Genomic DNA, 26,917 nt, shown 5'->3' on the forward strand with positions numbered 1-26,917 from the left:
ATGTGTTTTTCTTTATCCATTTTAACATTTAACTCCTGACATTACATCCCCTTAGACTGAATGCCAGACTGTTTTTCATATCCAAAATCAGATACAGGAGATCATTCTGCTCCCACAGCTTAATACTAACAGAGTGAGACTGTTTCGCCATACGTGTGGGTTGTAAAGCTGGAATGATAGTGGAACTGGGCATCTATGTATTCATCGTTGCCATTATAGAAGACCATACCTCCCCCAGCTTTTAACTTAAGATGAGACAAGATATGATTGCTGCCCAATTCATACATATGACTTTGTGTAGAGAGAAAATGTGTGATTTTTTTTTTTTTTACAGAAAAGTCATGAAAACAATCTTTAATAGAGAAGCTGTCTTTACTGCCTGTAATGTGATCTTTATAATTATGAACCTTAACATTTTTTAATCTTAAAATGTAAACAATTTTGCTGCCTTTGTTTGTATTCATTACATTTTATACCATTCCCAGTCAATAATTTGTTCTGTTTTGTTTACTATAATCTTAACAGGCGTTGTTGCAACATTCCCTGGCATTTGAATAAAATTATTTTGATTATTCATTAGAAACTGTAAGCCAGTATTTGCACCTTTGTGTACATCAATACGCTTATCGTGTGCCAATCGACACACATTTCTTCTATGATTACTGAATACAATTTTTTTAATCAGAGAGTTCTCCCAGATCAAGAAAGAGTCTTAAAAAAGAGGGAAAAGAGATTGTCTAGATCTTCATCAACCCAGTGTAAATGATTTATTTCAATACAGTTCAGTTTATTGTTTATAGTTTCAGTTCACAAAAAATGTTATTTCAAAGATTACATTTCCAAAAGCAAATATATAATCTGATCACCTCAACCATACAAACAGATTCACATTTAGTTTCAGAAATTCCAGTTTGGTTCTAGTTATAAAACAAAGCTGTCAAAAATTGTTTATAATCACCATTAGTATAATCTTCTTTTTATCTAGGTTTTTAAACCTTGAACAAGCAGTTGGCATCAGTAGAACAGAATGACTCTCTTTTAACAAGAAGATTCCTCCAGAAGAACTTTAATTACTTGATCCAAGAGAGAGACAAGTTTACACACAAAAATACATGACAAGATATATCATCTATAGACATATAGACATGATAGTAACATGTTGCAACAGCAATAAGCTCATCGAAATGCCCCCCTCTAGAAAGGTGAGAGAGATAAGCACAGATCCCTTGACACATGTAGCTTATATGAGGAAAAGAAAAAAAACTGTTCATAACGGTACTAATTTCTGAGTTATTAGGCAAAGTTTGCAGCAACTAGGTGTATTTTAACTTATCAAAATTACCTTCTCCACTCTAGGGCTGTGACCTATAGTGTTACTTCTGAAGATGTTTAGTTGTAGATCCATGCTCAGGCTTTAAAGTGACATGGAAAAAGGGAAGAGGGGAAAACCAATTCCCAACAACCAAATACAGTACTATTTTTTAATAGTACAAATCCAAATCAAAATACCTGTGTACCAGCAAATGATCAACAAAGTAGCACACTGTGAATAATGCGCTCTTTGTAGGGTGCTGGTTTGAGAAGGGCAGCATAGCTAATGTGTGATTTGTCCATTTTCTTATGAATATATTTTGCTAAACCTTGAGCCCATCATGCTGTTTTCACAGATCATACACTTCCCCCTCCATGTATGCAAAACGTGGGATTTACAGTAGCTACCCTGTTTCATTAGCATAGTCATAATTTAATAATTAGCATTCCGAAAGTAGACCAAAAAAATGTTTCAGTGTGTAAGTTTGCCAAAACAATGTCGGACTTTGTAATTTTCTCTGGTCCCCTCCCTGATCTGACCATTGACGACATGTTTAGACGCATGCTGTCATTCAACTGCTGGCTGTCTAGGTGGTGTCCAGAAAACGATGTGTCTGGTCTGATCCGAAGAGACGGCATCCATCCCTCTTTGGATGGAACAGCTCTTCTTTTTAGGAATCTGGCCGAATTTATTAGTTCTCCAAAACTCAGACAACCCAGGGTTCAGACCAGGAAGCAGGGTCGTAGTTTAACACTCCTCTCTGCAGCTTCTGTACTGCTACCCACCTATTACCCTATTAAGACAGTGTCTCGCCCACAGCCAAAATTTAATAGATTAAAAAATAAGCTAAAAGGAGGAAATCAGGAAAATCTCATAAAAATAAACACAACTCAGACTAAAAAGAAAAATAAAGCAATTAAATGTGGCTTACTGAACATAAGATCAGATCTCTCTCTTCAAAGACTTTGCTTGTTAGTGACCTGATTTGTGACAATCAGATTGATTTATTTTCTCCTCACAGAAACCTGGCTGCAGCAAGAGGATTATGTTACTATAAATGAATAAACTCCTATTAATTATTTAAATTTTCACATTCCTTGAAACACTGGGCTAGGAGGAGGAGTAGCAACCATCTTTCAGTCTGATTTATTGGTTAGTCCCAGACCAATCAATAGCTACAACTCTTTTGAATGTTTAATCCTTAGTTTTCCTCATCCAAATTGCAAAGCACTAAAACCACTTCTGTTTGTTGTTTTGTAGTGTCCAACAGGTTCTTACTCTCAATTTTAAATCGGTTTTCAGACCATTTTTCTGATTTAGTGTTAAATACAGATAAGGTTATTATAGTGGGGGATTTTAACATTCATGTTGACAGTGAAAGTGATAGTCTAAATATACCGTTTAATGCTATCTTAGACTCAGTTGGCTTTGCAGGAAACATTAACAAACCTACCCACCTTTGTTTTCATTCTCTGGATCTTGTGCTGACATATGGTGTTGAGTGTAAAGACATAACAAGACTTTCTCATAACACTGTCCTGTCTGACCATTTCTTAATAACCTTTGAGTTTAATTTAACCGAGTACTCCACACCTGAAAGAAAATTTCATTACAGAAGATCATTATCAGACAATGCTGTGACAACCTTTAAAGAATCTGTTCCACTTTCAATTTCCTCATTATCACTGAAAAGCACAGTGGAGGGCAATAATTTTGTTTCTGCCCCTTCACAAATTGATTCTCTTGTTCATTGTGTTACTTCATCATTGCGTGATGCATTAGACAATGCAGCCCCCTTGAAAAATAAGGTAATTATTCATAGGAGGCAGGCTCCTTGGATTAATTTAGATATGCATACTTTAAAGCACAATGTTAGAGAATAGGAGAGAAAATGGTGCTCTACGCACCTAGACAATTCCTACTTAATCTGGAAAAATAACCTACTGTTGTATAAAAAGACACTTCGCCAAGGCAGAACAGCTTATTTCTCATCATTAATAGAAGAGAACAAGAATAATCCTAGGTTTCTCTTTAGTACAGTTGCTAAACTTACACAGAGTCATAGCTCTGTTGAGCCATCCATTCCCTTAGCTCTTAGCAGCCATGACTTTATGGGATTCTTCTTAAATAAAATTAATTATATTAAAAATAAAATCTTTGACATACTCCCAAAGATGATTACTTCATCCTCAGCTAGTGAGACAACATTGGAAATAACTGCAGAACCTGATCTGTGTTTGGACTGCTTTGATCCTGTGAAGCTTCCTGAGTTATCAGAAATATTAGCTTCATCTAAACCTTCAACTAGTATGTTAGACCCAATCCCAACCAAATTATTTAAGGAAGTGTTCCCTCTGATTACCACCCCCATTTTAGGTATGATTAACCTATCCTTAGTAAATGGATATGTACCACAGGCTTTTAAGGTAGCTGTAATTAAATCTTTTCTTAAGACACCTTGGCTTGATTGAGATGACTTGAAAAATTACAGACCTATATCCAATCTTCCATTCTTATCTAAAATTCTATAGAAAATAGTTACTAATCAAATGTGTGAGCATTTACACAGCAATGACCTGTTTGAAGAGTTTCAGTCAGGCTTCAGAGCCCATCATAGCACTGAAACAGCTCTGCTGAAAGTCACTAATGATATTCTTATGGCCTCAGATAATGGACTTGTGTCTGTACTTGTCCTTTTAGATCTCACTGCTGCATTTGATACAGTCGATCATAATATTCTCTTAGAAAGGCTGGAATATGCTATAGGGATCAGGGGAACAGTGCTAGGCTGGTTTAAATCTTATGTGTCTGACAGATTCCAGTTTGTTCATGTAAATGATAAATCATCTTCAAAATCCAGGGTTAGTTGTGGAGTACCACAGGGTTCATTACTTGGGCCGATTCTCTTTACTATATCTATGCTTCCAATTTGCCAAATGATCAGGCAGCATAGGATAAATTTTCACTGTTACACTGATGGTACTCACCTTTACTTATTCATAAATCCTGATGAGCCAAACCAATTAGAAAACTACAAGCATGTTATGAAGACATAAAAAACTTGGATGACTTTAAATTTTTTGCTTCTAAATTCAGACAAGACAGAGGTTGTCGTCTTTGGACCGGAGTCTTTAAAAAAGAAACTGCTTAGTCAATCACTTAACCTGAATGGCATTAAATTGACCTCCGGTAATAAAGTAAAAAACCTTGGTGTTATTTTTGACCAAGACATTTCATTTAAATCCCATATTAAACAGTTTTCTAGGATTTCCTTCTTTCATCTCCGGAACATTGCAAAAATTAGAAATATCCTATCCAGGAGTGACGCTGAAAACTAGTCCATGCATTTGTTACTTCAAGTCTGGACTACTGTAATTTGTTACTATCAGGATGTCCACAAAATGCAGTTAAAAGCCTTCAGCTGATTCAAAATGCTGCAGCAAGAGTTCTGATGGAAATTAAAAAGAGAGATAATATTTCTGCTATTTTACCTTCCCTTCTGCTATTTTACCTGTTTGAAACTCTTCAAACAGGTCATTGCTGTGTAAATGCTCACCTGTTAAATCCAGAATAGAGTTTAAAATTCTCCTCACATATAAAGCCCTTAATGATATAGCTCCATTATACATCAGTGATCTGATTGTTCCATATGTTCCTAACAGAGCACTTCGTTCTCAGACTGCAGGTTTACTGGTGGTTCCTAGAGTCTCTAGAAGTAGAATAGGAGGCAGATCTTTTAGTCATCAGGCTCCTCTCTTGTGGAACCAGATCCCAGTTTTAGTCCGTGAGGCAGACACCCTGTTTACTTTTCAGGCTAGGCTTAAATCTTTCCTTTTTGATAAAGCTTATAGTTAGAGTGGCTTAGGTTATCCTGAGCTATCTTCCTTATTTTTTTTACCTTCGCCTACCTCCCTCCCTGTTGGATGGAGTAGGGGGAGTCAGGTTTAGCCTAACCAGCTCAGTTATGGTTGAGGTGCAAACACACCCACCATTTCTGCTACCTGAATGACCCTTTCTCTTTTACAATAGTTATAATCAGTGTGACAGAGAGAGGTATCCCAATCCTTGTGGTTTTTAGTAAAACAATGGCCATCAGTGGGCTCTAGATGGACAAACTTCATCAGTTCATTACTTTACTCAGTGGCCCTACACGTGGCCCGTCCTGGACTCTGGCACTCGGTGGTTTGGTCTTTCCTCCCCGGCGGCCCCGCGTCGTTCTGTACCCTTTATGGGGTGCCTTGAGACGACAATGTTGTAAATAAGCGCTATATAAATAAATAAACTGAAACTACCTCTGTAGTTATGATGCTATACGCTTAGGCTGCGGGAGGACATAATGACCACATTCAGCCTCTTTGCTACATTCTCAAACTATTCTCCAATTTTGCATTATTTGCTGTTATTTTAGTTTTAAACTTTATGTTCTCTGTCTTTTCTCTTCCTAGAAGCTACACCTGGCCTGACTCTCTGTCTACCTGTGACACCTTTCTGGAGATGGGCAACGTTCAAGCTTCTGCTGCCAACAACTTAATGCTCACCATTTACAGATGCTCCACTGGGCCCTGTCTTACAGTGTTCAACCCTTTCTCTCACCTAGACATAGCAATTGGCTGAGCTTTTACTATAACTAATTAAATGTGCTTTCTTTCAGATTCTATCCTTGAAAACTGCCTCAAAGTTTTCTTTCTAGATGAAACGACTAAAGGAGCTACATCCACTAACATTTACTTTCCATCACATAAAGTATTCCTTGATCAGTGCTTCTGTGTTCTTTTTGTGTCTCTGCTCTGTTCTCTCAAATCCCCAGTCTCTTGTGGCAGATATCCGCTCACACTGAGCCTGGTTCTGCTGGAGGTTTCTTCCTGTTAAAAGAGAGTTTTTCCTCTCCACTGTCGCTACATGCATGCTCAGTATGAGGGATTGCTACAAAGTCAATGCCAGTGACTGTCCACTGTCGCTACATGCTCATCCAGGAGGAGTGACTGCTGCAAATCTGACTCGATGCAATCTGCTGGGTTTCCTTAGATAGAAAAACATTCAAACTACTGTTGTACATGTGTATACATGGTGCTTGCTTTTCATTTGATTGTATTTAATTTTTCACCACTGGTGCAAAGAAATACCATTGTTTATTTAAAAAAAATACAACAAAAGCAACAACCCACTGGAAAATATATTGATTTGATGAGGATTCTCCATATTTTTTCCATTTGTTGCTTCATAAACCTTTGTGTTAAGAGAGAAAACAAAATCACAAAACAAAATAATACAGACAAAATATATTCTAAATAATTAAATTCTATTCAATTCAGTTTTATTTATATAGCACCAATCCACAACAGTTACAAGACACTTTACAAAATCAATTAAACTGAATCATACAGATTTCAAGTCGGGTACACACATTCCAATTAATCCTAACTATCAAATAGAGTAGCTGGATTCAGTTTATTATTGTAATTGGTTAAGAGTTCTTCTATCTAAGGAAACCCAGCAGATTCCATTGAGTCAGTGACTTGCAGCATTCACTCCTCCTGGATCAGCATGTAGAGACAGTGGACAGCCCCTGGAATTGACTTTGACTGGGGGTTTGAGAGAACAGAGCAGAGACAAAAACGAACACAGAAGCACTGGTCCAGTTGTACATTCTATAGAAAAGAAAAGTGAAACTAATGGTTACAGCTCATTTAGTGGCTTCATCCAGGAAAGAAAGACAGCTAAGCAGATGAACTCTGAACCAGTTTTCAAGTCTAGAGTATGAAAGAGAGCACATACAGTTAATCACAGTAGAAGCTCAGCTAGTAGCTATGTCTAGGAGAGACAGGGTTAAACACAGAAAGACAAGGCAAAGTGTATCATCTGTATAAGGTGAGCATTACGTTTTTGGCAACAGCAGCTCACCCACTGTCCCCCTCCAGGAAGGTGCCACAGCTACACAGAGCCAAGTCAGATGTAGCTTCTAGAACGAGAATAAACAGAGAGAGGACATAGAGTTAAAAGCTGACACAACAGCAAATAACGCAAAATTGGAGTGTAGTATGAGAATGTATCAAAGAGAGTGAAAGTGGCCTTTATGTCCTCTAACAGTCTAACCCTATAGCAGCATAACTACAGAGATACCTCAGGATAACCTAAGCCACTCTAACTATAAGCTTTACCAAAAAGGAAGGTTTTAAGCTTAGCCTTAAAAGTAGACAGGGTGTCTGCCTCATGGACTAAAACTGTAATCTGGTTTCACAGGAGAGGACTGACTCCCATTCTACTTCTAGAAACTTTAGGAACTACCAATAAACCTGCAGTCTGAGAACGAAGTGTTCTGTTAGGAATATATGGAACAATCAGATCTCTGATATATGATGGGGCTAGATCATTAATGGCTTTATATGTGAGGAGGAGAATTTTAAATTCCATTCTGTATTTAACAGGGAGCAAATGAACAGATGCTAAAATAGGAGAAATATGATCTTTCTTTTTAGTTTTCATCAGAACTCTTGCTGCAGCATTTTGGATCAGCTGAAGGCTTTTAACTGCATTCTGTGAACAGCCTGATACTGTCATATTGTTTTTAACAGATTTGACCCACATGCAGAAAGCAATTCAGGAGACTGAGTTTAACGGTAAGGAATTTATTTACAGTGTACTGGAAAGTGCAGGAAATTGGAACCGGGAAACAAACTGTAAAATAAACAGAACGGTAAGCAAGGGAAAACTCAGGACCTATATTCTTAAACAATAATTCTGTCTTACTGAATAGATGGGGAGATCCGCCAGAGGGGGTGGAGAGACCAAAGGGTTGTTTACCCATCAGACTGGAGACTGTGAATACTGGAGTGCCAGGATGTTAATAGGTCAAAGAGTATCTGATGTTGGTGCAGTGGACGAAGGAGGGTGGACAGGGTTCGCAGAAGGAGGTCCAAGGAATGAAGGAACCTGGAGGCTGCCAGGCGATTCAATCCAACAAAGTAACAGGAGGCTTGAGCCTTTATTCTTGGAGCAGGATAGCTTCTTTCCAGAAGACGGTAATCCAAGCAGAGTTCGATGCTGAGGACAAAGTCAGGTCCAGGTAAACCTGCAAGGTAGCAAATCCAAAATTGCAAAAGTAACAAGGCAAGGTCAAGGCAAAGGTAATGTGGCTTGAGCTATACCACTAAGGGCAACACTCTGGCAATGAGTTGCTGGCAGCCTCCTCCTTAAATACTCTGGTGGTGATCAGGGTGATAGAGAACACCTGTCACCTCTCCTCCTGGTTCCAACCCCATCTAGAGGCTAAACACAGTAAACAGCACCAAACAAACAGACATAGCACAGATCCTGACAGATCCGAGGATAAATACCAAGAAAAATTGTGTTATAATAGAAAAAAAAAGGTTTACTGTACTGATTCCGCTTTGATAGGTATTTGTGTTTTAAGTTTTCTGGGTGTTTCTCTGCACTTCCCTGTTGGTTGCTGATATTCTAGTTATTCTTCTTAGATTAGCTCTATGGTTCATTCTTGTGTTTAGATATTTGTGTTACTTCTGTGAACATTTCTGTGTTCATTGGTTTCCCTCCTTCAGTCCATTCTCCCAGCCACCAGCTGTTCCACATTTCACCTGATTAGTCCTTCTAGTTCATTTGTCATTTCCCACAACACCTCTGTATTTATACGCTCTGGTTTTCATTGCTTGCCACTGCATCCTTCTGTTAACTAAATGCTCTAGGTCCGTCGCCTCTATTCTATTGTCACCTGCTTCAACCTGTAAGTTTTGCATTGTTAAATGTCACAAAAACACCACATTTGTCACCTTATTCCTTTTAAAATTCAAAATTCAATCTGAGCAAAGCGTAAGTGTCTGAGCAGGTGTTCAAAGTGTGATACAGAGAGATATGGTAATTGCTGTATTTTTAAAAGGATAATTTCATCAAGCAGTGTTAAAAAGGCTATAATATGTATTTTTGACCATAGATCTGTTCTGGGGGGTGCAATAACTCGTCCAACCCTAGTGTCTGAGCCCACAATTGCACTAATGTAAGAATAACCAGAAAAACTAGAAAGCCTATAAAATAGGAATTGTATCCCACTCAAGTTCATATGTGTGTGAAGGCAGGCGAGTGAATACTTTTAGCGATATTGTGTACATTTCACAGCAGAAGCAGAATAGTTTTGGAAGTAAATCAAATAGACAGCCTAGTCTTGAGCTGTCCATGGTGCTGATTTGTGATGGAAAGTCGTGGACTTCATAAAGCTTTTGTAAACTCTGTGTATATATATATATATACTTCCGCTTTGTGAGACCGCGCATGTGTTGATGCAGCAACGTGCATCAGTTCCTTTCTGGCCCCAGTGTTAATCTGTATTTACTCTGAGGTTCTAAAGCTTTTCTCAACTGCTCGTTACATGAGTATTTTCTGACTCGTGGCTTCGTTCTCTGTGGCAGGTCTGTAGGCCCCTTCTAGGCTGTCGGACAGGACACAGACACGCAAAAATCAGACGAGCTGTACTAAGTCGAGCTTTCCGACAAGTATCGATTTAGTTTTGACTGATCGCACTACGAGTCACGTCCGTTCGTCCGTCTTGGGTTTAGAATCGCAGAGCCGCTACTGCCAGCGTGCGTAATGCATCGTAAAGAGGAAACACAGTAAATAGACGGACACGTCCATCTGCAGAAAAGAGGAAACGAAGATGGTGATGACGGCTTCACCGAAGTCATTCTTCAGATGCTCAATAGCAATGGCGAAGCCTTCCCTCCCACTGAAGCGGTTGCTCTGGGTCTTTATTGTCTTTAGTCTCTCTCAAAGGTAAGCTATTAAAATACACATTTCCTTTCAAATCATGAATCTGTGTCGGCTTTGTAGGGCTGCATATTTGTATTCTAACTGCACATAGCAATGCGATACCTCCTCCCATTTCATACCACCCTGCTATTTAGAGATTTCTGAGCGATTAAATGCTTGATAAGAAAGGGTATTTAATGTTTACTTTAATATACCTGTGGATTGATACTAAAGGATCTTTATAAACCACATCAACACAAAGATACAATCCTTTCTATTTACAGAAAACAGCGCCACAGACCGCCATAATAATAGACAATGATCGATTTGTAACATTTTATTCTTAGAGGAGAACCCTATGTTAAAATGCCTCATTCAGATTCCCTGTATGTCTCCGGTTAGAAATAGCACAGTGGAAGGCTAAGTTGAGGGAAGCTAAAGCTACATAAGCTCTCTTTAAGGATCAAGTCTATTTCAGGAGTCAAAGCTTTCCTAATAAACTCAAGTGTCGGTGGAATATTGGAAAACTACCGGGTTTTATTCGACAGCTCGGGTATTATTGAGAACCTTTGTATTCTTTTTAAAATCTAAAATAAAATAATTTCAAAATGGCAGACAAGCACACAGAGAACACAGGAATAAAGCACAAAGAGGGCTAAGACAGAACAAACAGAGTGGTCCTCAGCAGTTTTAATGTCAGTTTTAACTTGTGTGGGTGATTTTTTTTATAAACAAAAGCTGTGTGCCTGTGAGGAGTTTATTCCCATGTGCTGAAAGAAAAACAGCTGACGTTTTTTTTTTGTTCTCCTCCTCACATGGTTTCCTCTTGTGCTGCTTCAAGAGTGAAAAATGGAGGCAGATAAATCAGTCACCATCACATTAATTGCAACCTCAGGGCTCCTTGTCCAACCCTTCCTTCATCAAGCCTGTTTATTACTAATTGTATGTACAATTGGGGTTCATAATGCACCAGAGTAAACATTACACTCTTCCCATTTAGAGCTCAGTTTTGTCTTGGAATTTAGGCTATGTGCATGAGTGATTCGATCATTAATAGCTAACAGAGATCAGAGGAAAGGTTTCTCAAGTTTATCTAAAATAATAATATAGGGAAAAATGATAATTTTTAAACAAAAGGCACACGTTATTTTGAAAATATTGCCTTTTTACAAAAACATTCCTGCAGACAATTTAATTAATGCAGATGTTTGTTTAATTACTACCATTGGCTCTAAAATTAGGCCAATTAGGGTGTATGCATGAAAGCTCTTACATAAGGCATTTCTACATGCGTTCAATGTGATCTATGCTACTTTGTGACTCACTGACATCTGCTATGTGTGTTGTCAGACTGCATTATGATGCCTCGGTACACTAAGAGGTCTAGATATAGATCAAAGGTGCTGCAAAATCCTGGTTAAAAAAAAACTAAAAAATGCAGGAAATGTGTCTGGATATAATTTCATTCATCAGCAATGGCACATGAGATATGCAAACGATTGATATCATAGGAACATGGCCTTGAAGAAGTCATGTCACTGCAATCCAATCCTTTCATGTGATGCTACCTCTGTCTTAGGTGGCAAAAGTACACTACCAGTCAAAGGATTTTAACACACTTTTGCCTTTAATGGTTTTCTTTATGTTTATGACTATTTACATTGAACAGAGATTCTCACTTAAGGCATCAAAACTGCCATTGAACCCATATGGAATTATGCAGCAAACAAAAAACTTTAAACGTGTTTTTATTTTAGATTCCTTAAAGTAGTCACCCTCTGCAGTGATGACTGAAATATTAACCTGTGGCTGTCTCTCAATGAACCTCTGGGAAGTTTTTTCAAGGCTCTTTGGAAAACCATTTCAGGTGACCACCTCATGAAGCTCATGGAGAGAATGCCAAGAGAGCAACGCAGTAATCAAAGCAAAGGGTGGCTATTTGGAAGAACATAAATAATATAACATTGTTTAGAGTTATTTCATACTCTTTGTTTACTATATAATTTTATGTATGTTCATTCACAGCTTTGTTGCCTTTGGTGAGAATCTACAATGTAAATAGTCATGAAAATAAAGAGTCCCATTAAGTGAGAAAGTTTATCTAAAACTTTTGAGCAGTAGTGTATCTCCAAGAATTGTAGTATATTTTCACTCTTGATTAATGGATGGTTGTAGGTCACTTATATGAGCTGTATTTTTTTTAAATAATATTGTTATATATGCCTCAAAATATGTCCTGAGGTAGTATCAATTTTTGACAGGGTGATCAAACTTTTTCTGTATAATAATTTAGAGAAACACAGAGAAGCCCTAAGAGCAAGATTACCTTGACAGACATTTTGCATTTAGCCAATAATTATCAGTTCACATGTACACTCCCCTCCACAATAATTTGTACTTCTAGTAAAGAAGAGTCATAAAACATAAAATAGCATAACCTTTTACTGCAGTAAAATGGTTTTTGTCTTTTTTTTAAGAACAAAATGTATGTCTAATTTGAGTAAACAACAAAAGGATTTTAGTAAAATTAGCAATATCACATTTAGTGGAACCCCTAACATATTGTGAATAAATACAAATATAAACTGGAGCAACTAGAGCTTTGAAAGTTAATTCATGAGTTTATATAAAAATACAATGTGAAACAGGGGCCCTCTCAGTTTTCCAAACTTGACAATACCTTTTGTCAGAGCAACATTTAAAAAGGGAAAAACTACTGGAACTGTAAAAGATAATGCTAGATAAGGAACCAAGTTTTTATTTTTGCCACCATGCAGAGTAAATTCAAAAAAAGGGAAGTACAAATCATGTTCAGCACTCACTGATACAAAACAGCAGCAAATTAGTGTCATCTTGGGGTCAAGTCTAGATAAAATAAATTTATGTCAAAGCATAACTACATATATGTATCAGCGGTAAAGATGTGTACAGGGTTTGAAAGGGTGGTTGTTAAAAATATATATTTTTAATATTTTTCTGAACTTATAAGTTGTTTGTGGAGCATTGCACCACCTTCATTATTTTTGTTTTTGGCCCCACCTTTACAGATTTGCTTATGTGTTCACAATTTTTGTCCTTTAGCATGACCTAGTTTGGGTCAAAAGTCAGCTGCAGAATAGATGGCCTCAAATTTAACTCTAGAATTCTTTAATACACCAAGGTGTTTGTGGTTTGACTCAGCTGTTGCAAGTCCCCATGTGCTGTGGTGTCAACTGTCATCCATTCACCATCATGCTTGGCAGTTGGTATAAAGTATATATGCTGATATGCTGTGTAGAGTTTTAGGCCAAGGTGTGTCTTATGGCTACACATCCTCAAGTTGGTCTAATATGTCAAAGCATGCTGCCTTGGTGTTTTTTTAAATATATTGTGTGGCACTAATGGCCTTTATTCATTAGTAGCCTGACAGGAAGAATGGTCAAGAGAAAGAAAGAGGTGACATGCAGTAAGTTGGGGAAGTAACCCAGGACAGCTGCATCGAGGACTGTAGCCTACATTCAATATATGCCTGCTCTACCGCTGAGCCACATGGGTCCCAAATTGCCTTTTTCTTTTTACATCAATCCAGGTTTCTTTGGGTTTAACAATAGTAAACTTTACAGCTTTTCAGAGACAAGAGGTTGTCTCCTGGCAACCTTTCCAGAGACAACATACCTACTCAGCCCGTTTGAATTGTCCTGACATTAAGGCCTGCAGCAAGTAAAATGCAGTTGCTTTATGGGACCTGGCTGATGCTAGGGAAATTGGCAGCTGTCTGGTTTGTTGCATTTGGGAAGTCTTTTTCTATATAGAAAGATGAGCTGCAAATCATTGTGAGGGACTTTTAAAGTTCGTACCAGATCTTTATAATTTAGTACCATGGCCTGATTTCTCTTTACCTTCCTATTTATCTTTTTAGAAAACACTTTTGCATTTTGCTCTATTGTTCTTGCTGTTGTTTATCTGAATGTTTGTATGTTCTGGAATCTGTTCAAAATGAATAAATAGTACCAAAAAGTAGCACAAATAATGGAAAGTTAAATTTCCTAGAAAGGAGCAGTAGCCGATCAATAGGGTTGTAACTTTAGCCAGGACCAACAGCTGTGTTATAATTTATTTCTTGTGCAATAAACCCTTCATTAGGGGAAACATGGTGCATCACAAACTGTGTTGTTTTTTGTGCACAATACATTTTCATTAAATTTGGTGTCGGCCAATTTTAGTAATGTTTAAAAAATCAGTATCGGTTCTGTAAGTAAAGCTGGGCAGATAATAATAATCAATGTTTATTTCTATCTTGTTGCTAATAGTGTTTGTGTTTCAGGAGGGGGAGTGGAGGGGGTTGGTCATGTGGTATTTGTTTGGCATGTGACAGTGATAGTGATGCAGCGCAGGATTGTGAGGTGTTTATTTGAAGTAGTGAAGCCATGGCAGCGATGTTGTAATGTTTTTCACTATGTCAAAAGGGTAGGAAAATCTATATAATATATTAAATTATATTAGATATTATTTATCGAATATAGCAGCAATATAAAAATATTGGATATCAGCTCACACTTTAATATCACTGCGTCTGTAGCTGTTAGTCTTGCAGCTGCACTACGTGGTCATTTTCATTCATTTTTGGCAGCATAGTTGCCTAAAGAAGGGATGAAAATAGTAGAGATGTACAATTAGAATTTTGTGATTGATTGTTGTTTGATTTTGTTGATACTGATTTTAGCTTAAACAAATATGTGAACGTACCCTTAAAGTTGCTTCTGGAGCTCCCATACCAGTCAGTGGAAAAAGTCAGAGTTGTATCTTGTCTCCTTAAATAGCAGCATTGTCTAGGTAAATTGTACCATGCCACCATGTTGTCTGAGAGAAAAGGGGCCCGGGGGGATTGCAGTTTATGTTATCTTTCATCTACTTCCACAAGGCTGTTGAGCACTATTCTGATCACTGATTGTTTTTTGTCAGTTAATTTCGTCATTTTTATGTACCTTTTCATGTCTTAAATGGTCTGATAAGCCACTATTTTGGTTTCATTAATGCCATAGTTTGTTAACTCAATTAGTGCCTGGGTTTCTTGTGTTAATGTCCAAATAAAAGTTACAGAAAAAGAGAAAGGTACCATTGTATTTGTCCAACTCGTAACGATTGCTGTGTTCACCTGATACACAGTGGTGGCACACATTTTAGATAAACCTAAAGTCACAATGTATTTAATCACTGAGAGACAAGTTCTATAACATGTGTTTGATATGGTTTATACAAAAATAATTTGTTTCTAAAATAGTATCTATGAAATATAGCAGAGTTACAAAAGTATGCACTTCCTGACCATTTCATTAGGTACACCTCAATATTACAGGTAACTGCCTTAATTATTTGTAGCAGAGATTGAACAAAATGTTGAACACATTCTGCAGAGATATACTTTGGTATATAAAAATAATGTATAACCAAAGGGAATGTGATGTGATAGACTTAGAGCTGTTTCTTTAATTATTGCCGTGAATAAGATCCTCCTGCAAATATGAGAACCTGCATTGGCCAGCGTAGTTTTCTCTTCTCCTGTGATTTAACTACACTTTTCTCATTGTCACCTGTACATTCACAGTCATGGACATACATATGCATGACTAAAAACACAAATATACACATTAGGGCTGAAACAATTAATCAGATTAATTGATTATTGAAATAATCGTCAACTAATTTAGTTATCAAATAATTAACTGGTGTATATTGACTCTAACATATGCTATTTGCTCAAATAACAACCCACTCAGAGCTGTAATTAGGCTAAATTGTACAAAAAATATATACATTTTGAATTTAAGATGAAAAACTTTCTTTGTCACTAAACATGCTTTATCCAGAAGTCCTCAAGTGGCTTAGTTTTTGCTTCATTTGGTTCAAATTCTCTTAAAAATCTACTAATAAGCACATTTTGCTATCCAATTATTAATTTATAAATCGAAAAACTTGTCGACAGATCAATCAATTAGCAAAATATTTGTTAGTGTCAGCCCTTACACACACAGCTTGAACTTATACTCAGATGGCACAGTTCTCTCTTTCCCTCTGTATTGCTTCAGGTTTAAAATTAGTAGGCAGACCCTAATTTCTGTCTGCATCGTAGAACTCATGGCTTGTCCTTTGATCTGTTCATGTTGGGAATATTTCCATACATGGAGAGATGCCATTTCAGATAAATAAAAAAATCCAGCTACTTGGAAAGACTGCAGATTTTTTTTTTCGTTCTTGCAACCCTCTCTGCCTCCTCTGTCTGACTGTTTGTGCTCATCTAAATAAAGTAAACTAAGTAGCAACTCATCTCAGTAAAGTAAAGATTTAGATTTTTGGGCCTCATGTTATGGAGGAGATGGATGGCTCTTAAAGGCCTTCAATGTAGTTTAAGGAAGACTCCGAGACAACACATTTCCCATAGCTAGCCAAAGAACACAAGAAAGCCATCTGGCTTTGTTCTTTTCTGTGTAAACCGTTTTTCCTCTTATCACCATTCCTAATCCTTTATTATTTTATACTGGTGTCTCTTTAGCTCTCGGTCAGTGTAAATTATTTTGTAAGGGTTTCTTTAATAGTAGTATCTTACTGGTATACTGAGATGGTAGGCAAGTACTTTGAAACCCATGATTCCAAAGGTGTCTAAAGTTATGTTCTCACTGCAGGCAAATGAAGCCCATACCTGACTTTTCTGTCCATATGCGACCCAAATCAAACTTTTTCAGTCTGAACAGTCTTATTCTGATTTTTTTTCACCTCCCAAACAATTCAAATTGTTTGGTGTTAAAGCAGATATGTAACCGATGGTTTTCAAAGCATGTGCAGTCTGATTATTCATGTCACATTTCATCTGACTTTTACTTCATTTATCCTGGCTCTGACTACACATTCACACAGAGGTAGCAGTCCCTGCTCCACTAAAGCCCATTGTTAATAGTTCTTACTTTTCTGTCTTGTTATGATGTGGTCATAATATAGTTGGTTCCTGCTGCTCATTAACTTAAAAAAAAAAGAGTCACAGACACCAACATCCTTTGTGCTGCTGTATGTCAATTTGTTAATATTTTCCTTCTGTGCATGCAGGTTGCTTTGGGATAGTGAACCGCTCAGACTGAAGTTTGATTGAGGTCCTAATTAAATAGTAGTGTGAACCACCATGCAAAATAAATTGGATTTCAGCAAAAACATCTGCAATGAGCATCAAGACCTGCTGTTTGAACTAAAACCAAATCCTCAGTGCAACTGAAACACAAGTGAAAAAAGGACTTTTAGCTTGTGGTTTGAGTGCCTGCACATTCTGTAAACCAACCTGTACCGACCTGGCTATTTTTCTTCTGCTGTCACGCACTAAAGCACATGCACATCAGTCCCACTATGCCATTTATTGCAGACAGAATTGTTGAGTTCAAGCCACTTTTGACAAAGTCGTGCTCAATAGTGCCATGTTATTTAGATATTCTCATTGCCAGAGGATCACAAACGGCCTGTATCATCTCTGAGACAAGTACAAGGTTTTCGTGGGAGTTAGTGCATTGATGAACTGGCTCTGGCTTATCAAAGAGCAAGTACTGCCTCAAAAAGTCAGTTCAATTCAGTTAATTTATTTAGTACCAATTCACAACCCATGTTGTCTCCAGCCAAATTACAAAAAAACTAAATTCAATTACTCAATGTTTCTAATGGTTTGGTCAGAGACATTCATGCCAGTGGCCTGCTGGAGGTCACTTTGTAGGCCCCTGGTAGTACTCATCCTGTTCCTCCTTGCACCAAGGTGCAGATACTGGTCCTGCTGATGGGTTAAGGGCCTCAAATGGCCATGTCCAGCTATCCTAGTGTAACTCTCTCTCTCCTGGAATCTTCTCCATGCTCTTGACACTGTGCTTGGAGACAAAGCAAACCTTCGGGCAATGACACGTATTGCCTCATGTTATCAGTAGTGACACCGACCCTGGTCAAATACTACACTACTAGTAAGTAGTCAAAAAAATGAAGAGGGAAATAATTTCTGTGGCCTCCACCTGCAAAACCATACTTGTTTTGGGGTCGTCTCATTGTTGTCCCTTTAGTGCACCTGTTGTTCTTTCATTAACACAAAAAGAGCTGACACTGATTAGCACACCCTCTACTATATAACTGACCAGATCAATATTCCAGGAGTTTGATGGACTTGATATTATACCCTGATTAAAATGTTTTTCTTTAATTGGTTTCCGCAGTGTACGTAATTGGTGTTTTATCATAGACTGTCACTAGGCAGTGTTCAGTTGTTAAGGGGAAAGAAAATGACACATGTGCTTTACACTTTTAACAAATAAATTTCCCCAAGATGTGCCATACACCTTTATTCAACACCATTTGCTCTGACATCTCTACAAAAATCAGTGTAAGTCAACATGCTAGTAAATTGAATCCACCTGTATGGTATTTAATTTCAGTATAAATACAGCTGCTCTGTGAAGGCCTCAGAGATTTGTTAGAACACATCGGAGAACAAAAACCATCATGAACACAAACCGCTATGTCTGGTGTAAAACTAACATAGTTCATCATCCCAGACACAGTGGCCGGTATGAAATATTCAAGACCTAAATACGGTTGAGAATATGAAGACTACACTGCAGTTCACAGACATACTGCTGTTGAACCATTTTGCAAAAGGATTTGGCAAAAATTTCAGTCTCTAGTTGTTCAAAGGTTGTTGAGTCATCTCTCAAAAGTTCAAAATGATTATGATTTAATGTAAAATACACCCTTTACAAAGATGAGTGTTTAAAATGGAAGAAAATATGCTAATCGATACGATACAGTTTGCACCTGAAAAAGCAATGATCAATGACTAGTTAAAGGTGAAACAGTTATTTAGTTTTTTCTTCATGTAACATGCCTCCATCTGCTATTTAGCTCGCCAATCTAAAAAAAAAAAAACAATCTAATGAATAAGTTGTCATCTTAGATGTGTAAAATATTCCCAGCATGAGAGTATCTATACCTTTGTTTTTTGTGATATTGGTGTTTGGGGGCTCTTGAGAGATTATTATCTTTTTCAGTTTTGCATGTCTGAGGAAAGGGGGCCTAGTTGCATCAAAATATGCACAAACAAAGTTCTTAATTCTGGTATCTTGAAATGTGATCATTATCTTTTAATGAGTTGCAACAGAGAACTGATGGAGATCTTTAGCCAGTTTTAAGTAGTGTTTTAAAAGTTCTCATTCAAACACTGCATCTGGCAGTATGGTGAAAACATTTTCAAACTCTTTGCCAAAAGTTTCGGGAGATGACACAAATGTTCTTTGCAGTTTTTGTGGTGACTTCTCATACTATATTAAACTATTGTGCAGAGTGATCTCATGCAAATACATTTATTAGATTAAAATGTTTAGTACAAATAATGAACCGGTGTTCACTCTATGTTTTTCACTGGCACAAAATTATTATCTGATTTTATTGTATCATAGCTTTATAAGCACAGCTGAACCTATGAAAACGTATATTGTGGTAGTTAGAACAGTAGTTGAAAATTAAGCAGATGTGCTCCCAATTATGCCCTGTGATAGACTGTCAACCTGTCAAGGGTGTACTCTGCCTCACACCCAATGAATGATGGGGATAGTTACCATTCCCCTGTGACCCTGGGATGGATGGATGGATGGATGGATGGATGGATGGATGGACGGACGGACAGATGGATGGAAGGATGGTTCCTTCCAATCATTCTCTTCTTGTGTTGGCAATGGCTAAAAGGAACTCAACTGTAAGGAAATTGCTCCTAAGAATATTGGAATTAAAAGAACATGCTTCATAATCACCCAGGATTTCCAGTTGAGGTTGTGTGGGGTCTGCAGAGATATCAGTGGCTCGTTTCCTGACCCTAGATGGGTCCCTCCTGGATGGAGGGAAGGTCAGCACTGATGATCCTGATTGTTCGTTGTAGTCTAGGCCTGTTTTGTTTTGTTTTGAGGCTGGACCAAACTTCACGGATGGATTTGCACAAGACAGACTGAATAATGGTTGTGTTGAAGATTACCACTAGCTCCTTGGAAGGTTGTATTTTTTAGGTACAGGAAGTACAGTCTTTGCTGGGGCTTCTTCGGAACAGTGTCTTTGTGTGAGGATTAATCTCAGAAAAAGTGCGGTTCCTAGAGATTGCAAGTGATCCTCTATAGACCCGGTGTCGTTGGGGATAGTGAGGAGAGTGAATGTGGGGTGTGTTCTCCTGAAGTAACTCAGTCTTGAGCAGGTTAACCTCAAGGGGGTTCTGATCACACCAATCATCACAGTTTGGTTTGATGGCCTGCTGTATATAGTGATATTATGCGGGCTCATCCCAACTGCTGCTGTATCATTAGCTGAGAAGCTGCTTGTTACCTTATCGCTGTACTTTCTTTTAGCTGCCCTGGTCTCCTTGGGGAGTTTGTTTCTTGCCTGCTTATACAGGGCCCAGTCTCTACTGCTGTACGCCTTTACCTTGGCCTGGAGCAGTTTCCTAAGATGCGGAGTGAATCACATTTTGTTGTTATATGTGCAGTAGGTCTTGGTCTGCATTTCCATGACCTTACAAAACCTGACATTTGATGTCATAGTGTCAGTGTGATCATTTAGATCAAAGACTACAGCTTCAAAAATATTCTAATCTGGGTAGTCAAAGCAGGCCTGTAACATAACATCTGCTTTGACTGATCATGCCATTTAGTAACAGTCCAAACCACAGGCTTAGACAGGACAGTGAGTTTTAATGTTTTACACTTTTGCCAAAGAAAAATAAGTCTGCTCCCCCAAAAAATCCACTAAATGCTATTTTTTTAACTTGAAATTTTATGGCTTTTCCTAGATTGGCCCCAAAAATAGAAAAAGTGAAATGTTGCTTTTATTCACATTTCCATATAAGCTGTACAAAAATAGGTACAAAGGTGGTCTTTGGGTCAAAATGACCCGTGAGACAAATAGAGTTGAAATCAAGGTCACAGAGTTATTTACAAACAACAGAATGTTACAATGTTGTACAGGTCCTTCTCAAAATATTAGCATATTGTGATAAAGTTCATTATTTTCCATAATGTAATGATGAAAATTTAACATTCATATATTTTAGATTCATTGCACACTAACTGAAATATTTCAGGTCTTTTATTGTCTGAATACGGATGATTGTGGCATAGAGCTCATGAAAACCCAAAATTCCTATCTCACAAAATTAGCATATTTCATCCGACCAATAAAAGAAAAGTGTTTTTAATACAAAAAACGTCAACCTTCAAATAATCATGTACATTTATGCACTCAATACTTGGTCGGGAATCCTTTGGCAGAAATGACTGCTTCAATGCGGCGTGGCATGGAGGCAATCAGCCTGTGGCACTGCTGAGGTCTTATGGAGGCCCAGGATGCTTCGATAGTGGCCTTTAGCTCATCCAGAGTGTTGGGTCTTGAGTCTCTCAACGTTCTCTTCACAATATCCCACAGATTCTCTATGGGGTTCAGGTCAGGAGAGTTGGCAGGCCAATTGAGCACAGTGATACCATGGTCAGTAAACCATTTACCAGTGGTTTTGGCACTGTGAGCAGGTGCCAGGTCATGCTGAAAAATTAAATCTTCATCTCCATAAAGCTTTTCAGCAGATGGAAGCATGAAGTGCTCCAAAATCTCCTGATAGCTAGCTGCATTGACCCTGCCCTTGATAAAACACAGTGGACCAACACCAGCAGCTGACATGGCACCCCAGACCATCACTGACTGTGGGTACTTGACACTGGACTTCTGGCATTTTGGCAGTTCCTTCTCTCCAGTCTTCCTCCAGACTCTGCCACCTTGATTTCCGAATGACATGCAGAATTTGCTTTCATCCGAAAAAAGTACTTTGGACCACAACAGTCCAGTGCTGCTTCTCTGTAGCCCAGGTCAGGCGCTTCTGCCGCTGTTTCTGGTTCAAAAGTGGCTTGACCTGGGGAATGTGGCACCTGTAGCCCATTTCCTGCACACGCCTGTGCACGATGGCTCTGGATGTTTCTACTCCAGACTCAGTCCACTGCTTCCGCAGGTCCCCCAAGGTCTGGAATCGGCCCTTCTCCACAATCTTCCTCAGGGTTCGGTCACCTCTTCTCGTTGTGCAGCGTTTTCTGCCACACTTTTTCCTTCCCACAGACTTCCCACTGAGGTGCCTTGATACAGCACTCTGGGAACAGCCTATTCGTTCAGAAATTTCTTTCTGTGTCTTACCCTCTTGCTTGAGGGTGTCAATAGAGGCCTTCTGGACAGCAGTCAGGTCGGCAGTCTTCCCCATGATTGGGGTTTTGAGCAATGAACCAGGCTGGGAGTTTTAAAGGCCTCAGGAATCTTTTGCAGGTGTTTAGAGTTAACTCGTTGATTCAGATGATTAGGTTCATAGCTCGTTTAGAGACCCTTTTAATGATATGCTAATTTTGTGAGATAGGAATTTTGGGTTTTCATGAGCTGTATGCCAAAATCATCCGTATTAAGACAATAAAAGACCTGAAATATTTCAGTTAGTGTGCAATGAATCTAAAATATATGAATGCTAAATTTTCATCATGACATTATGGAAATTAATTAACTTTATCACAATATGCTAATATTTTGAGAAGGACCTGTAGATGTGTCTCAGATCAATCAGTAGCAGAAGTAAACAAGGACAATCAGGTAGTGTTCTCGCAGGCTTTAGAAGACCACCTGTTTATTTCCATAGGTTATAAAGGTGCTGCAGATAACAGGACCCCGAATTCTGTCTGTGCTGAAGCCATGAGTGTGCGTTATACTGCTGAAGACACTGTAGAGCTGATTTTCTCAGATGCCAGCAAGACAACTCTGATTCAGAAGAGGAAGTGGAGGATGTATCCGAAGAAGAAGATGGGGAGGAATACAACCCAGAGCATAATGAATCATCTTCAGAAGAAGAAGAGAACCCTGAAGCTGAAAGAGAGACTTTCCTTTCAAAAAATGGCAAAATAACATGGTCCTCAGCAGCATATGACCAACACGGCAGGCATGCAGAACAAAACATCATAAAGATGACCCCAGGACCCACAAGGTATGCCGTTTCTCATGTCCATGATATTGTCTCTACATTCTACCTGTTTATCACACCAGCAATAGAAAAAATAATCCTTGGGATGACAAATCTGGAGGATTTTCGCAAATATGGAGACAGCTGGAAAAAGATGGATGAGATTGACCTGCAGCCCTACTTAGGGCTGCTAATCTTAGCAGGTGTATAAAGGTCCCGAGGTGAGGCTGCAGCTAGTCTATGGGGTGCTGAGAGTGGAAAGCCAATTTTCCGAGCCACAATGCCACTCAAAGTCTTTCACACCTACTCAAGACTGCTACGATTTGATGACCGTGAGTCAAGACCAGCAAGACGTGTGACAGATAAACTTGGAGCCATAAGAGAGGTATGGGACAAGTGGGTGGAGCGGCTGCCGTACCTCTACAATCCAGGACCTGACGTAACAGTGGATGAGCAACGGGTTCCATTTAGAGGTAATCTGTTTTCATATTTGTAATAAAAGTGATTTTTACTATTGATTTCTTTGACTGTTTTTTAAACAGTCTTTTTTAATGTCTTTTGTCCAAAGGTCACTGTCCTTTCCGGCAGGATATGCCCAGCAAGCCAGCAAAATATGGGATCAAGTCATGGGTGGCTTGTGATGCCAAATCAAGCTATGCTTGGAAATGCAAGTCTATGCTGGGGAGCCGACCAGTGGATGCCCAGAGAAGAACCAGGGGATGAGAGTTGTGCTTGATGTGACAGAGGGACTGAGGGGTCACAATGTGACATGTGACCATTTCTTCACTTCTTATGAACTCGGACAGCAGCTCCTGAAGAGGAAGATCACCATGGTTGGTACAGTTCGAAAGAATAAGCCTGAGCTCTAACCTGCACTGCTTGCATCAAAGGAGAGAGAGGTCTTCTCCTCAAAGTTTGCCTTCATGCCCAACACCACTCTAGGTTCCTACCTCTCAAAGAAAAACAAGAATGTAGTTCTTCAGAGCACACTGCACACAGATGGCGACATTAACGATTGTGAGGACAGGAAGCCAATCATCATCCTAGAGTACAACCGCAACAAAGGAGGTGTGGACAACCTGGATAAGGTGATTGGAACATATAGCTGCAGAAGAATGACTGCCCGCTGGCCCCTGGTCATCTTCCACAACATCATTGCTGTTTCCTCCTAAAATGCTTTTGTGATTTGGAGAGAGATTAACCCAACCTGGATTTCTCATAAGCAGAACAAGAGGAGGTTGTTCCTGGAGCAGCTAGGAAAGGGACTTGTAACTCCACTCGTTGAAAAAAGGAAGCAGCAGAACCCTCAGCAGCAGTTGTGAAAGCTATTCAGAGTGCAGGAGCTCCTGATCAACCTGAGGATCCATCTACCACAGCCACTTCCCCAACTAGGGCAAGTAAGAGGAAGAAATGTCAGTTCTGCCCTCAAAAGAAGGACTGTAAAACACATACTGTGTGCTGCAGGTGTAAGAAATATATTTGCAAGGGCTGTGCACTTGTATACTGCCCTACATGTGCATATGTTATTTTTCATATTTTTGTATTGTACATTGTCTTAAATTGTTCACTGGAGAAAAAAATGAAACAGTCATTGGGATGAATAAAAATGTATTCAAAACTCCTTTTTGCAAATTTTTTTTATTTTCTTAAGCTATAGAAATTCAAGTGAAGAGGGAAAACTCAAGTATTCACACATTTTGAGCTCAATGACAATATGAAAGATGAAATTTGGTGTTTAAAATTCAATTAAGCTGTATATGTTGGGGGTCTAGTGAAGACGGGTCATGTTGACCCGTAGGACACAGGGTGTATACAGAAAATGAGGACAACAGGAGGTTAAAGTAATTACTAGTTACATGTGTTTTTTCGTCTCTCCTCCCTGCAGCTCCCTCCAGAATGATGACGATGATGAGGTGTCTAACAAGACATGGGTGCTGACTCCCAAAGTGTATGAAAGTGACGTCACACACATCCTTAACAGCCTGCTAGATGGTTACGATAACAAGCTCAGACCTGACATTGGAGGTACAGAGTGATTTTATTTTCTCTTATTTTCATGGTTGATCCACTGAGTCACCAAGTCATAAAGGGATCTATTTGGATCAATCTGTAATCAAACCTGAGCAGCAAATATTCAATTCAATTCAGTTGTATTTATATAGCGCCAATTGACAACACATGTTGTCTCAAGGCACTTCACAACAGTCAGGTACATACATTCCAATTGATAACTGACGAACATTTTGGGGAAAACCTGGTCTGATCCGGAGAGACGGCATCCATCCCACTTTGGATGGAGCTGCTATTCTTTCTAGGAATCTGGCCGAATTGATTAGTTCTCCAAAACTCTGACAACCCAGGGTTCAGACCAGGAAGCAGGGTCATAGTTTAACACTCCTTTCTGCAGCTTCTGTACTGCTACCCACCCATTACCCTATTAAGACAGTGTCTCGCCCACGGCCAAAATAGAATAGATTAAAAAATAATCTAAAAGGAGGAAATCAGGAAAATCTAATAAAAATAAACACAACTCAGACCGAAAAGAAAAATAAAACAATTAAATGTGGCTTACTGAACATAAGATCTCTCTCTTCATTGATCTGTCTCTTCAAGACATTGATAGTTAGTGACCTGATTTGTGACAATCAGATTGATTTACTTTGCCTCACAGAAACCTGGCTGCAGCAAGAGGATTATGTTACAATAAATGAGTCAACTCCTACTAATTATTTAAATTTTTACATTCCTCGAATTACTGGGCGAGGAGGAGGAGTAGCAACCATCTGTCAGTCGGATTTATTGATTAGTCCCAGACCAATCAATAGCTACAACTCTTTTGAATATTTAATGCTTAGTTTTCCTCATCCAAATTGCAAAGCACTAAAACCTCTTCTATGTGTTGTTTTGTACCGTCAACCAGGCCCTTACTCTCAATTTTTAGATCAGTTTTCAGACCTTTTATCTGATTTAGTGTTAAATACAGATAAAGTTATTATAGTGGGGGATTTTAACATTCATGTAGATGCTGAAAGTGATAGCCTAAATATAGCGTTTAATGCTATCTTAGACTCAATTGGCTTTGATCAAAACATTAACAAACCTACCCACCTTTGTCTTCATTCTCTGGACCTTGTGCTGACAAATGGCATTGAGTGTAAAGACATAACAATATTCTCTCATAACCCTGTCCTGTCTGACCATTTCTTAATAACCTTTGAGTTTAATTTAACCGAGTACTCCACACCTGAAAGAAAATTTCATTATAGTAGATCATTATCAGGCGATGCTGTAACAACCTTTAAAGAATCTGTTCCACTTTTAATTTCCTCATTATCACTGAAAAGCACAGTGGAGGGCAATGATTCTGTTTCTGCCCCTTCACAAATTGATTCTTTTGTTCATAGTGTTTCTTCATCATTGCGTGATGCATTAGACAATGCAGCCCCCTTGAAAAAGAAGATAATAATTAATAGGAGGCTAGCTCCTTGGTTTAATTCAGAGCTGCGTACTTTAAAGCACAATGTTAGAAAATTGGAGAGAAATTGGCGCTCTACACACCTAGATTCCTACTTAATCTGGAAAAATAGCCTACTGTTGTATAAAAAGACACTTCGCCAAGCTAGAACAGCTTATTTCTCATCATTAATAGAAGAGAACAAGAATAATCATAGGTTTCTCTTTAGTACAGTTGCTAAACTTACACAGTCATAGCTCTGTTGAGCCATTCATTCCCTTAGCTCTTAGCAGCCATGACTTTATGGGATTCTTCTTAAATAAAATTGATTCTATTAAAAAGAAAATATTTGACATACTCCCGAAGATGATTACTTCATCCTCAG

General features: G+C 38.5%; 1 protein-coding gene across 4 annotated transcripts in view; it reads left to right on the forward strand.

Moving 5' to 3' along the window:
* The first annotated feature begins 9,605 nt into the window (after positions 1–9,605).
* Positions 9,606–26,917, forward strand: part of gabrg2 (gamma-aminobutyric acid type A receptor subunit gamma2) — an 81,129-nt gene continuing 63,817 nt past the window's right edge. For 3 of the 4 annotated variants that reach the window (XM_047379023.1, XM_047379024.1, XM_047379026.1), the window contains exons 1-2: positions 9,607–10,090; positions 24,964–25,103. In XM_047379023.1, the coding sequence (XP_047234979.1) occupies positions 9,975–10,090; positions 24,964–25,103 (256 nt within the window). In that variant the 5' untranslated portion in view covers positions 9,607–9,974. Of the gene's footprint in view, positions 10,091–24,963; positions 25,104–26,917 lie in introns of all 4 variants that reach the window. The other variant, XM_047379025.1, reaches the window with a different exon arrangement.

This window comes from Girardinichthys multiradiatus, chromosome 11 (assembly GCF_021462225.1).
Source record: "Girardinichthys multiradiatus isolate DD_20200921_A chromosome 11, DD_fGirMul_XY1, whole genome shotgun sequence".
In the NCBI taxonomy this organism is placed as follows: domain Eukaryota; kingdom Metazoa; phylum Chordata; class Actinopteri; order Cyprinodontiformes; family Goodeidae; genus Girardinichthys; species Girardinichthys multiradiatus.